Here is a 14,422-nt window from a genome sequence, read left to right as displayed (position 1 = left end):
AGAGTACACGGTTGCTCACTGTATTACTGTATAACTTTTCAGTAAGTCTGAAATTTTTCAAAATAAAACACTAGAGGAAAAAACTAAGTCTCAACTTAGGTAAGGAAGCCTAATGAGATGTACATTTGGTGACTATTTGCTATATTGGAAATGAGTTGTCAGTTAGTCCAAGACCCTAATGGGGCTTCCCTGGTGGCTCAGAAGGTAAAGCGTCTTCTGCCTGCAATGCAGGAGGACCTGGGTTTGATCCCTGGGTTGGGAAGATCGCCTGGAGAAGAAAATGGCAACCCACTTCAGTACCCTTGCCTGGAAAATTCCATGGATGGAGGAGCCTGGTAGGCTACAGTCCGTGGGGTCGCAAAGAGTCGGACACGACTGAGCGACTTCACTTTCTTTCTTTTCTTTCTTTCTAATGGGTAGGGTAGTGTGGAGACAAGGCTGTAGGGAGGACAGAGGATGCCAGTAAGTTCCTGGACAAGAGAGGTGGTACCTTCAGATGTGGAACTAGTAGAAGAGGGCAGCCAGGCAGAAGGGTGGACGTTAATAAATACCAGCTTCAAAGGCCAAAGCAGAAGAAAGCCCTTATGCAGATCAAGCTCTTCAGCAGAGGTTTGGATAACTAATCAGAAAAGTGTTAAGAAATGATAAATGATCAGGGGTGGGGCAAAGGGTCAGTGAGGCAGAGAGGGTAGGTAGGCAGGCAGGCAGAAAAGATAAATGAGGGAGCACAGAAGCATTAGAAAGTTGGGCAAAGCTCTGGTTTGTCTGGGCAGAGTTAAAACATTTCAGGGAGGCAAACAAACTAGTGTGAGGGTAGCCAAACTGACGAATACTCACTATGAGAAACAGAGGTTAGAGAGCACAGGAAAGCAGAGAGCTGGCTGACTCGGTCTGAAAAAGGGAGAAGGGAAGAGAGGCAGCTGATGAGGAAGGTGATAACCTTGGTCTTTGTCTCTTCTTAGTTGGTGAGGCAAGAAGGAAGAGTGGCTAACGCCTGTTTCCCCTTATCTGGTAGTTGAATCAGAGAGATGCAAACTGGAACAGAATTCCTGGGAAGGGTCATGCCCCAATCCCAAGCTATGATCACAACCACAGGTCCATGATGTGTATCCGTACCAGCCTCTGCATGCTGCTACAAGTGCGTTTCTCTTGATTCTCAGTGGTATTATTCTATTTAAGAATTCTGAATTTCTATTCCTTTGAGAACTCTCTAGACTAGCAGGAACATTCATGGACATGCTACCCTCTCCCATGTATCCATTCTTCCAGAATCTCAGGTAGGGCTAACTTTTATTATGGAAGTGCAGCTCAGAGTTCCCAAATGCCAACCGCAGGGGATATTTAACAACCTGCCTCATCTGCACCAGCTCCACCATGCCTAGCCCAGACTCCCAGTGCGATACCCTAACTGCAAGTAAGAATGCTCTTTTCTGTACACAGAGAGTTTGAGGTTAAAAGAAAGCAATCTAGAGTAGGTTAGATGAGAAGTTCTTTCTGAAGGGTCAGAGAGAGGGTCACAGATATGTCTGCAGGGACCAGGTGGTGGGGCCCCTAGAAGGAGCATTCGAAATTCAGGTTATCTTTTTGCCGGGCATGCAAGTCATATAAGTAATTCTTGTTTGGGTGCAGAAGGGATGGAGTGGGGGGAGGGTGGTGGTGCTGGGTGAGCAGTCACTTTCCCAGCACATTCTCCAATCATTTTTATCAGAAGTGATTCTGACAATGATGAAAAGACAACAGGGAAGGCAGTGTGGGAACATGACTCGTGCGGGTCAGAAGGGAGTACCTTTGGGAGTTACATTCCCCCATCAACAGGCAGCACAGCCCCAGCGCTGATAGCACTGCCTCTATTCTTCTGGCCAGGACAAGGTCCACAGGACTCTTTTCAAGGGCCTTTCCTCCCTCTCTCCACAGTGACCTACCTCGCTAGTTTAAGGCCGAGCTTTCCTTCCCTCCCTGTCGTGCTGTGTCCTGTGCTCCAGATTAGAGATGCCGGGTTCCATTCACTCAAACCTCTCTCGGGAAGTGCTTAGTCACTGATCCGGCCACGTGGCATCCGCTTCCCCGTTGTGGGTCTGGTATGTTAACTAAGAAAGTTATTTTCCAGTCTAGTTAGAAACAGCAGGAACTTGAATCGACTTGCTAGACTGGCGCTGCTGGAGAAGTTAGGGCCACGTGCCAAAGGAAAGAGTGGATGGCCAATCACCAGGAAGCAAATTCTCAATATGAAGCCTGAGACTAAACCCTCCCACTGGCAAGGGAGTTCTCTGTTAGGACTTTGCTGCCAGATTATTCTGGGAGATGTCCTGTGACTTCACAGTGGCTCCGCATGCAGTTTGGAGCTGAGGAAAACTGTGAATCACCGTTTCTTTAGGGATAAAAATCCAGAGGAAGTCCTAGAGATAGGAAACAGAATCCTAAAGAGACAGTAAAGATGAGAGGAGACCAAAAAGCACCAGATGAGGCAAAGGTAAGGGACAGAAAACCAAATCTCAGGGTAGTAGGTGCTGGGATAGCAGGCCTGAGGGCTGGCCCTGGGCCCTCGCTGCTGCTGCCCTGCCCCCCTTTCTTCACCCAGACCCCAATCCAGCTCCTACCTGGTAGGTACCTGTCGTGGCTGTGGCTGTACTCTGTGGTGGTAAGTGACAAGTGAGTCTGTGTAAAGGGCTGGTTGCCAAACAGATTGTCACTGCGAAGGTTGTGGCAGAGCTTCTCCAGGAAGCGGAGGACGTAGGTGATGCTGTTGACTGCTGGAAGGTTGAGCGTGTGCTGCTCTCGGTCAAACACGGCTGTGGAGTTAAGTAAACAGGGCCTAGCATGTCAGCTCATAGCACAGCGCAGAGCTAAAGAGGAGGAGTCCGGCCCACTGCTTGCCTCAGGCTTACCTGGTTACACAGAGGTGAATGGTGCCCAGGTTTCCTTCCTCCCCTCCTCTCCCTCCCCTGAGGGTTTGATTTTTGCCTCCAACTCCAACGAGTTTGCAATAATGGGAGTGGCCAGGCCAGGTGTGTTGCACCTGGGGCTTTGGAATGATTCTACTCAGCCTGTGAAACAACTGTGAACATAATTCTATCTGCTCCATCAGTTGGCTGGGCCTCCCAAGGAAATCTGTTCATTTCCTTAAGAACTGCTGAAGAACAGAGAAGCTGGGCAGCAGAGGAGAACACAGCTATTGCCAGCAATGGCTGAGGTGCACAATCTCATCTGGATAAGGGCAACTCGAATTTCGGCAACATTCACTTCTTTTTTTTTTTTAAACCCCTATTTATTTCTATTCAAAACATATGCATACAATCCCTGGGCTTCCCTGGTGGCTCAGATTGTAAAGAATCTGCCTGCAGTGCAGGAGATCAGTGTTCGATCCCTGGGTCCTGAAGATTCTGGAGAAGGGAATTCCTAACAAGCAAAAGGCCTCGGCAACCGTCTGAGGGCACCAAGGAAACGTGGAGATAGGTCACTCCCAGGAACCAATCCAGGGGCAGGGAAAGGACCCGGGAAAGAGCGGGCGACAGTCACCAAGGGAAGGTGGTGAAGATGGCTGGGTCCCTGCAGACTGCAGCATGGAAGCAAAGGAGAGGCCAGGCAGAGGCCTTAGCCTCACAAGGAAGGAAAGGCTTAATTTCCCATTCAGTTTTCTGCCATTTCTAGTGATTCTTTCCCTGCCTGTCCCCATCCTCTGGGCAGTCAATTAATTACTCTGTGTCCGGGCTCCCACACCACCCTGCATGCATTTCTCACATATTATAACACCTCCCACGGTTAGCTGCGAGCTAGTCCTTCTTTTCCGTCCGAGCACAGCCTGAGCATATCATTGTCTTTTCTTCCCTTCCCCTGGCTAGTGTCTGCAATAACCTCTCACATGGAGTCAGGGCTCAATGAATGTCTGTTAAAAGAACCCATCTGTGGTATTTATGGGGTCTTCCATGTCAGCTGGGGTTCCTGAGGCTGGATATTGACTGGTTAGAGGGCAGGGGAAGGAGATTATGGAGTAGTGCATAAATAAGATTGAAAGGCTCTAGGTCAAGTCTTCATAGGTTTGGTGGGTAAAGATGGGGTTTTTGGACTCAGGAAAACTGAAACAGAACCAGGACACAGCAGAAGTGACTATTCTCAGTGAAAACAAACAACCAAAGCAAAAAACCACACATTGTGCAACTGACTCAAACTCCCATAGCAGGAAAGAGAGGACTGATTCTTCCCACTCTGCCCCAGGATTCAACTCCCCTGTATCGGGGCTGGCTGAGGACTGGGCAGCTAAGGGGTCAAAATAACGAGAGAAGACTTCTGTGGTTCCCTGAAGCCAGCTGGGAGGCTGGGGCAGTCTGGAGAAACTCTCCTGTTGCCCCAGTACAGCCCCCTCTGGATTTTTTCTTCTGAAGCACTTTTAAAGCAACAACTTGCATATTTTCTGTATGCAAGAGGCTAGGTAGGTAGACAGGAGGGATTCTCTTTAGAGGCTGGGGTTAAGCAGAGTCTGCATGGGTATTCTACTTGACAGCGATATGTAGAGGACCCCGAGGACTCTGGGAGTTGAAATGAGGACTCTGAGGAATGGAATACTTTCATTCCAGAGCCTACTGGTGTGAAGTAAAAACCAGGAGGCCTTGCTAGAAATCAACTAGTTGCAAAGGCCTGCCTCTCTGGCTAGAAGCCATACCAGACCAGGGCACTTACCTGAGATAACTGCACCACCGTGGCCCTGCTTGAGGAAGCTGAAGACGGTTTTCTGGTGATAAGCACAGTCGATGCAAGCCTGCACAGCCTGCTGCAATACCACGGAGGCTCGGGCTGGCCCAAAGTGGTCAGGGAGCTGCTGGACTTTCTTCTTATCTAAGTGGGGGCCTGTGCTGCCATTCTTGTTCAAGTAAATACAAACTGCAGGAGACAAAGAATCAAAGCAGTTTAAAGAGTTTCAGAGTAGAGAAGATGGAGAACAGAGCTCTCTTCATGTTTCCTACCCTGGGCTCTGGCCTCTACAGGATTCCCAGCTGCTAAGCTGGTGAAACACTGTGGGAGGGGGTAGAGGGTGACTATGCCCAGCTGCTGCCAGCCCAAATGCATGACCACAGGCTCTGGGAACGCAGCCTGCTGGGAGAACAGCCCAGACCAGCCAAGGCACAGAACTTGCACTTTGTCTTCTTTACACTGAAAAGAAAATCTAAGCAATTTTCCAGATGGATGTACTTTCATTTTCAGTTCTTGGCTGCTTTACGTCTTCTTGGTATCTCTCACGTGCTCTGTGTACCGAGCTGTGGGGCTATGGCAATATTAGCACGAGTGTGCTTGTGTGCGCCTGGCCTTGGACCTACAGTGATTAAACCACCAGTTACTTCCCTTGCTTTCCATTCTAGGTCTTAGAGTCCCTTTGTTATCTTCTACATCAAGACTTAGACTCAAAGATAGTAGTGAAAATAGAAAAAAATTGGAATAAAGAAAACATGCAAAGGGCCGGGGGGGCCCATCTGTATACTTGTTTCAGTCGTTTCTCTTGTCAAGATAGCCAGGCACTCTCCCAACTGCAACCCCCCCCCCACCGGCACTGTGCTGCAGGGGAGAAGCAGGGTGAGCACGGAAGAAAGAGACAGAACTCCCCAGAGCTGCTTCTCTTGGTCTGCTGAGAAGACTCATGTGCCTGACCAGCTACAGCATTCTTTCTGCTGGCCTGACTCCTAGGCTCCCACTTGGGTAGGAGGTACTTCACACAGTGTGCTCTTCGCACTGTCCTGGTTCGCTAACTGAATGGCAGGAGGGCAAAAAGTCTCTTTTGTTGTTCAAGGCAAACAGATAAAAGCGGTAGCTGTGTGGGCTCTGGACGGACCGGGGACCTCTCTGGGCCTCAGGTCTGCCACCCACATCACAGCAGGGCTGAGCCAGGCACTCTCTGAGGACTCTTTCACCTTCATCGTTCTAATTCCAAGAGGAAGCAAGATGGAGAGAAGAAAATGGAGAGAGGCAGGATGTGGAAAGTGACAGATGAAAAAGAAAGACAGGAAAAAAAAAGAAAAGGGTAAACAAGATGAACTGAAATATACATTTAACTCTTTTCTCTCTTAAAACCACAAAAATAGCCAGATAACAAGAAAGGAGACAACTTAAAACTCTGGAAGCTGGAAAGCAGAGTGGCAAAGTAGCAACTGGCTCAGCAGACCTAAGAAAGCTGAATCTTTAACCAAGAGTGGGGAATGATGAGAGCCAAGCTCTTCCATCTTATAAGTTACAAAAGGCCCAAGAATGGGCAGGGGCTCCTGTGAATGGGTATGACGTAAGATTTAATAAAAGAACAATTGGCTCACATCCGTTAAGAAATGGTTAGTATTTCCATGTCATAATATGACTCTTTCACTGAACGTAAGACAAATAAAAATGCAGGAACTCAAAGAGATAAAGAGTAATAAAAATAAGTGAAAATGTATGTCTGTGGAAAGACACTTATTAGAATGTTCAAAGCAGGTTAGTCCTAATAGCCTCAAACTACAACCAACCCAAATGTCCATCAACGAGAGAACAGATATACAAATTGTGTATGAATATTTATTTGTTGGAATACACTTGGCAGTAAAAAAAATGAACTATTGCTAGAATGCTTCTCAAAAACATTATTTTGAGTAAAAGAAACAATACAAAATAGTACACACAGTCTGATTCCATTTATATATTAAGTTCAGGAACAAGAAAATCTAGTCTATAGTGACAGAAATCGGAATAAAGGTGAGAGTGAAGACTGAATTTAAGGAGGCATGAGGTAACTTCCAGGGGGTGGTAGAAATGACTCTTAGCTTGATTGGGGCTGTGGCTACATGGGTACTTACATTAAAACTCAAATTGTATATAAAGATATGTACATTTCACTGTATGTAAATTTTACTGGCAGTTTCCACTTCTTTCTTCTTGGGACATTCACTCTTGGAACCTAACTACCACGTGTGAGCAGGCAAAGCCTGTGGTGGGTCCATGTGGAGAGAAACCAACAGCCAGAGACAACCTGTCAGCCCTGTGGTGGAAGTGGGTCCTCCAGTCCTGGTCAAGCCACCACAGCCGACACTGCAGGGGAGAGAGACCAGCTGCTGCCACCCAGCACTGCCCATGTTGTTGTTGTAAGCCGTGAAGTTTTGTAGTGGTTTGTTACGTAGCACAGGACTGCTGGAACAGACTGTGGTACCAGAAACAGGGTGCTGCAGTAACAGAAGCCCAACACACACAACACTGGCTTTGGGACTGGGAAGCAGAAAGAAGCACAAAAGATCACAGAGAGATTATGAGTGAAGCTGAGAAGGCCTTGAAAGAAGCCTGTAAAAGGTTGGGGTCCAAACGATTCTGTTCATTTTGTATTGTCTCTCGCCCTCTTAGCCTGAGATGGTAGTGCTTCCACCAGAATGAAACTTGGGTGGTTTTCTATGAATACTACTGAGATTTATTTCTTTAGTCAAAAGCCACAGTCACAAATCTTTTGAAGACAAGCGCTTCTCTACTTTGGGCTTCCTCATAGCTGCTGCTAGACAATGCCCTGAAGATTTTTAAAAATCCTATTGTCTAAGGAAGAGAATCTGTGAGACTTGCCCTTGAGATTTTCAGAGGGCCTTTTGGTCCAAAGAGTCTGTGAAACAGAGTCTTAAGTCATTCTGACATCTTAACCAAAGATTTTTATTGTCCCATTCTGGTTTTGACCCTTTCTTAACTTAGGATTATTTGCCTTCTAGAGAGACTGGAAATGAGAAACATTTCCATATTGTGAATCTTGGACTTTAAAACTTTTAATTTTTTTTTAAGTTCATCTCTCTCATCTTACATTTTATCACAGGCAGTGAGAAGCCAGGTGGCACTTCATTACTTTGTCTGGAAATGTAGTATTTCGCTGAGTTCATCAGGAACATTTCCTAGCTCCATGTTCGTGCAGGTGACAGTGTTATCACACCTTCCATCACTACCTAGCAGGTATCCCCCGTCCTCCATCTTTCACTGAGACTTTCCTCTTTCCCTTAAGCCCACATTGACAGCCTCTTCAAGATCTTTCTGGTTTCAATTCTCAAGTTTCTAAGAGAATCATTCTGGCAGTAGCATCGACAGCTTGGACTGAGATGGTACAAAACAATTCTTTGGATCCACAACCTTTTACAATCAGGAAGAAGACTGAGAAGGCAATCTCAGCTTTCTTATGGAAAAGGAAGGATGACTCAGAGGACAAAACCAAAAAGCCATGGAAACAACTTCCAGAAAGTGTTGAATCTAATCAAGGAACTGGCAACATATGCCCACCTGGATTTCAGAATTTCTATATAACAGTGACTGCTGTGTGCCTCCAGTTTTTTGCCGTTTTAACAAGTGTATCTATAAGTTATTACGCCTATGTCACCACTGTATGCACGTTATGCGGGGAGCAGACAACACATTTCTTTAGGTCACAGGTCTTCAGTTTGAGAAGAAACTGCACTTGAGAGGTCCCATTTGCCTGGGTCTGATTTAGATGGTGAGATCCTAAATCTGAAGTTTGATGTTGTAAAGGGATGAGACCTTTAATGGGGAATCTTACAAGGGGAAGAATACATTTTCCAAGTGGGAAAAATAACTTACGTCCAGAGAGTGGACTGAGGTGGTTTTAAAATAAGGTCCAAAATTCTTTGACCCTCCTCCCATCAAGATATGGGGTCTACTTCCATTCTCTTGAATCTGGGCTTTGACTGATTGATCAATAGAATATAGTAGAAATGACACGCTGTTAATTTTGGGGCTCAAGCCTTAGGAGAGTGATAGCCTCCACTTCCTGTCTCTTGGGGACACTTGCCCTTTGAACCCAGTCACCCTGGTATGGGGAATCCCAAGCTACCTGCTGGAGACATCTGTGGAGAGAAGAATCCACAGCCAGCACAAATTTTGTTAGCTGCATGAATGAATCATCTTGGAAATGGATCCTGCAGCCCCAGCTGAGCCACCTAAACTGATACCAAATGGAAGAGAGATGAGCTTTCTCTGCTTTAATTTTAATATGGCTGAATATACTGATATTATCTTTTCTAGCTATAGAAAGGTTATGTACTTTTTCTCTCTTTTTTAAAAAACTATGTATGTATGTAGATGTGTTGGGTCTTAGTTGCATCATTGAGGATCTGTCCTTGGGGTACACAGACTCTTTAGTTCTGGCACATGGGCTCTGGAGTATGCTGGCTCAGTAGTTATAATGCCAGGCTTAGCTGCTCTGTGATATGTGGGATCTTAGTTCCCCAGCCAGGGATTAACCCGTGTCCCCTGCACTGCAAGGCAGATTCTTAACCACTGGACCACCAGGGAAGTTTAAATACTTTTTGTTTTATAATTTATGCTTATTGTCTTATTATAAAAATATTTACCAATCTTAAGGTCATAAAGATATTTTTGCATACTGTCATGCTTTGGTTTGGGGTTTCCCTGGTGGCTCAGATGGCAAAGAAACCACCTGCAATGCGGGAGATCAGGGGTGGGTTCGATCCCTGGGTTGGTAAGATCCCCTGGAGGAGGGCATGGCAACCCACTCTAGTATTCAGGCCTGGAGAATCCCCAAGGACAGAGGAGCCTGGCGGGCTACAGTCCATGGGGTTGCAAAGAGTCGGACATAACTGAGCGACTAAGCACAGCACATGCTTTGGTTTTCTACTGCATCCCTGAAATTGGAATTTGAGGCTGGAAAAAACAATTCAGAGAAGGTCCAGCATGTACGGAGCATGGAATTAGCCACTTCATCTTGACAGTAAGTAAAAAGCTGAACAAACTGAAATACCCTTCTAAAATCCATCAGAAAAGTGAGGTCACAGGGCAAACTACTGCCCCCCATCAAGTTTGAAGAGACAGACTGATGAATACAGAGAATCACAATTTACTAAAAAGAAACCTGCACAGAAACTAGTGTGAGGTAGGGAAATCTAAACCACAACTGATGAACTGCTGGAGGCTCAGTGTGAACAAGTCTCAGAGCGAAAAATTTCAGGGGGATCCACTCATGGGGTAGCAGGGGCATCCCATACTTTTGTGAGTTTTACTCCAGAAGCTCAACCAGGTTCTCACAGTGAATACTGGAGAAAAATCCCCTCATGATTCCAGCAGGGGTAGAGAGGAAAAGGAGTCAGTTAAAGGTATGCCAGAGCATTCTGTCCTTTTTAACAAGGTCTACCCTCAGGAGAATTATTTTACCAGAGTTTTAACCTGCTGGGGTTTGACCAGAGCCTAACCTACCCGGGGGAAGGGAAATACCCAAGTCTAGCCCCCTCCAGCCATCCTGTCCCATCTAAGGGGAGTTGAGGGGGACAAAGAAGCACTGGTGAAGTTCACAGTCCAAGAGCACAGCCGCACTGAAAGCCTGAGACCTATTCATAAGACTATGGAATATCTCTCCTTCCGCATACCTTGCCTCTATATTTCCAAAGGCCATTTACAACAATTCCTTTTACCCAGTACATTATATCTGGCTATCAGAAAGAAGTTACAACGCAAAAAAATGCAGTCTGAAGAGACAGAGCAAGTATCAAAAGTAGACTCAGGCATGGCAGGGATGTTGGAATTATTAGATAGAAATTTTAAAACAACTACAATTATTATGCTAAGAGTTCTAATAAATAAAGCAGAGAGCATGCAAAACATGGGCAATATATGCAGAAAGATGGAAATTCTAAGAAAGAATAAAAAAGCAATGCTAGAGGTAAACAACAATGAAATGGAAATGAAAAATGCCTTTGGTGGGCTTATTAGGAGACTGGACACAGTAAAGAATTGCTGAACTTGAGGACATCTCAACAGAAACTTCTAAAATGCAAAAGCAAAGAAAAAAGAAGACTGAAAAAAGAACCCACCCACAATAGACTGGGTATCCAAGAACTGTGAGACATACAAAAGGAGTAACATACACATAATGGGAAGATCAGAAGGAGAAGAGAGAAAGGAAAAGAAGGAATATTTGAAGGCCAAATTAAAGTCAGACACCAAAGCACAGATCCAGGAAGGACAGAGAACACCAAACAGGATACATGACCAAAAAACTACATCTAAGGCATATTACATTCAAAATGCAGAAAAGCAAAGATTTAAAATCTTGAAAGATTTCAGAGGAAAAAACCATCTTATCTATAGAGGAGCAACAATGAAAGATTACTTATTTAGAAGCCATGTGAGCAAGAAGAGAATGGAGTGAGATATTTAAAGGGTTGAGAGAAAATACCTATCAACTTAGAATTCTGTACCGTGAAAAGTTAAAGTGAAGGAGGAAAAAACCCTTTCTCAGACAAAGAAAAACTGAAGGAGTTTGTTGCCTATAGACCTGCTTTGTGTAAGAAATGTTAACAGAACTCTCTAGATAGAAGGAAAATAACATAGGTCAGAAACTTGGATCTACACAAAGAAAAGAAGAGCATAAGAGAAGGAATAGGTGAAGGCAAAATAAGAACTTAATTTTCTCATTCTTAATTGTTCTAACAGATGGATGGTTGGTCACTCAGTCATGTCCAACTCTTTGTGACCACATGGACTGTAGTCTGCCAGGCTCCTTGGTCTGTGAGGATTCTCCAGGCAAGAATACTGGAGTGGGTTGCCATGTCCTCGGATCTTCCCAACCCAGGGATAGAACCCAAGTCTCCCACATTGCAGGCGGATTCTTTACCGCCTGAGCCATCAGGGAAGCCCAAGAATACTGGAATGAGTAGCCTATCCCTTCTCTAGGGGAACTTCCCAACCCAGGAATGGAATCAGGGGTCTCCTGTACTGCAGTTGGATTCTTTACCAGCTGAGCTACGCAGGAAGCTCAATATAACAGATAAGATATTTGTTCAAAATAAAAATAGCAACAATGTATTAGATTATATGTTTGCATGTATATGTACATAAATTAAAAGACGCTTACTCCTTGGAAGGAAGGTTATGGCCAACCTAGATAGCATATTTAAAAGCAGAGACATTACTTTGCCAACAAAAGTCCATCTAGTCAAGGCTATGGTTTTTCCAGTGGTCATCTATGGATGTGAGAGTTGGACGGTGAAGAAAGCTGAGCACCACAGAATTGATGCTTTTGAACTGTGGTGTTGGAGAAGACTCTTGAGAGTCCCTTGGACTGCAAGGAGATCCAATCAATCCATCCTAAAGGAGATCAATCCTGGGTGTACACTGGAAGGACTGATGTTGAAGCTGAAACTCCAATACTTTGGCCACCTCATGTGAAGAGTTGACTCACTGGAAAAGACCCTAATGCTGGGTAGGATTGGGGGCAGGAGGAGAAGGGGATGACAGAGGATGAGATGGTTGGATGGCATCACTGACTTGATGGACATGGGTTTGGGTAGACTCTGGGAGTTGGTGATGGACAGGGAGGCCTGGCGTGCTGCAATTCATGGGGTCGCAAAGAGTCGGACATGACTGAGCGACTGAACTGAAGTGAACTGATGCTTATGTATACTTATCCCTAAGTAAAGTGAATGACAGTAATCATACAAAGGATGCAAAGGAGGAATTAGGATTTTTATATCTGTGAAGTGGTATATAGTGTTATTTGAAAGTAGACTTAGATTACTTACGTATATCACAAACTTGAGGGTAATCATTTTAAAAAGTAAAAAAGAAGTAAAAATGATATGCTAAGAAAGGAGAAAGAATGGAATCATACAAAATGCTTGATTAAAAACCATGAAAGGCAGAAAAATAGTGGAAGACAAAAATAGGACAAAGTACAAGGGCAAGAAAACAAAAAATTGTAATAAATATGGTAGATATTTATCCAACTATATCAATAACCATTTTACATGTCAATGATCTAAATACATCAGTTAAAACAAAGAGATTCTCAAACTGGATCAAGAAACGAGACCCAACTTCATGTTGTTTAAAAGAAACAAACTAAAAAAAAAATAAATAAAAATAAAAGAAACAAACTTTAAATATAAAGACACATATAGGCTAAAGATAAAGGGATGGAGAAAGATATGCCATTCTAACACTAATCAAAGGAAAGTGTTAGCTATATTAATTTCAGACAGCAGATTTCAGAGCAAGGAAAGTTTTCAGATAAAGAGGGGCATTACATGATATCAAAGGTCAAATAGCCAAGAAGACTTGGCTTCTTACTGTGTATGCCTTATTGTGTATATCATTTCTTACTGTGTATGCCTCTAACAACAAAATATGGGAGGCAAAAATTGACAAAGGAGAGACAGATGAATTTTTCCTCCTTGCAGGAGAAATAGATGAATCCATTATTATGGATGGAGATCTTGATATGTCCTCTATCAGAAATGGACATATTCAGCAGGCAGGAGGACACAGTTGAACTCAAAACCACCATCAGTCAACTGGATATAATTGATATTAGAGGCTACTTCACCCAACAACAGCAGAACACATATTCTTCTCAAGCTCACATCAAACATTCACCAACACATAAAAAGCACTATACAGTCCATGGAATTCTCCAGGCCAGAATACTAGAGTGGGTAGCTGTTCCCTTCTCCAGGGGATCTTCCCAACCCAGGAATCGAACCCAGGTCTCCCACACGGCAGGCAGATTCTTTACCAGCTGAGCCACAAGGAAAGCCCAAGAATACTGAGTGGGTAACCTATCCTCCAATGGATCTTCTCAACTCAGGAATCAAACTGGTGTCTTCTGCATTGCAGGCGGATTCTTTACCAGCTGAGCTACCAGGGAAGCCCAAAACATACCTTAACAAATTTAAAAGAACAGAAATCATACAATATGTCTGCTCTTAGATGACAATGGAATTAAACAAAAAATCAGAAACAGAAAGATAAGTGAAAAACCCCTAAATGGAGCTTAAACAACACATTTCTAAATATCACATGGGTCACATTAGAAATCTCAAGAGAAATTTAAAGATATTTTGAACTAAATGAAAATGAAAACATAACTTATCAAAATTTGTGGGATATAGCCAAAGCAGTGAATAGAGGGAAATTTAGAGCACTGAATGCATACATTATAAAAGAAGAAAGACCTAAAGTCAATAATCTAAGCTTCTGCTTTATGAAACTAGGAAAAGAAGAGAAAACTAAATCCAAATAAGCAGAAGAAAATAAATAGTAAAAATTAGAGCACAAATCAATGAACTGAAAATTAGAAGTCAACAGAGAAAAATCAATGAAACAAAAGGTTGAAAGTGAAAGTGTTAGTTGCTTAGCTGTGTCTACGTCTTTGTGACCCCATGGACTGTAGCCCGCCAGGCTCCTCCGTCCATGGAATTCTCCAGGCAAGAATACTGGAGTGGGTAGCCATTCCCTTCTCCAGGGGATCTTCCAGACCCAGGGATTGAACCCAGGTCTCCTGCATTGCAGGCAGATTCTTTAGTGTCAGAGCCAGCAGGGAAGCCCAAAACCAAAGGCTGGTTCCTTGAAAAGATCAATAAAACCAATAAGCCTTTAGACATGCTAATAAGAAAAGACAGATGACACAAATTACTAATAT

At 44.1% G+C, this 14,422-nt stretch overlaps 1 protein-coding gene and 1 long non-coding RNA gene across 51 annotated transcripts in view; one reads left to right on the top strand and one right to left on the bottom strand.

The window, feature by feature from the left end:
* Positions 1–14,422, bottom strand: part of SCMH1 (Scm polycomb group protein homolog 1) — a 202,021-nt gene that overhangs the window by 13,293 nt on the left and 174,306 nt on the right. For all 50 annotated transcript variants that reach the window (XM_081492359.1, XM_081492374.1, XM_081492360.1 and 47 more), the window contains 2 exons: positions 4,675–4,875; positions 2,598–2,789 (listed from right to left, as the gene is read on the bottom strand). In XM_081492359.1, coding sequence (XP_081348485.1) covers positions 2,598–2,789; positions 4,675–4,875 — 393 coding nt within the window. The remainder of the gene's footprint in view (positions 1–2,597; positions 2,790–4,674; positions 4,876–14,422) is intronic.
* LOC145506876 (uncharacterized) lies at positions 180–6,005 on the top strand. Its single transcript, XR_014054412.1, has 2 exons — positions 180–335; positions 421–6,005. It is a non-coding gene; the product is annotated as an uncharacterized LOC145506876 (long non-coding RNA).

The sequence above is a fragment of the Giraffa tippelskirchi genome, chromosome 5 (genome assembly GCF_054371585.1).
Source record: "Giraffa tippelskirchi isolate mGirTip1 chromosome 5, T2T-mGirTip1v1.2.pri, whole genome shotgun sequence".
NCBI classification, from domain to species: domain Eukaryota; kingdom Metazoa; phylum Chordata; class Mammalia; order Artiodactyla; family Giraffidae; genus Giraffa; species Giraffa tippelskirchi.
This window is presented reverse-complemented; position numbering and strand designations above follow the sequence as displayed.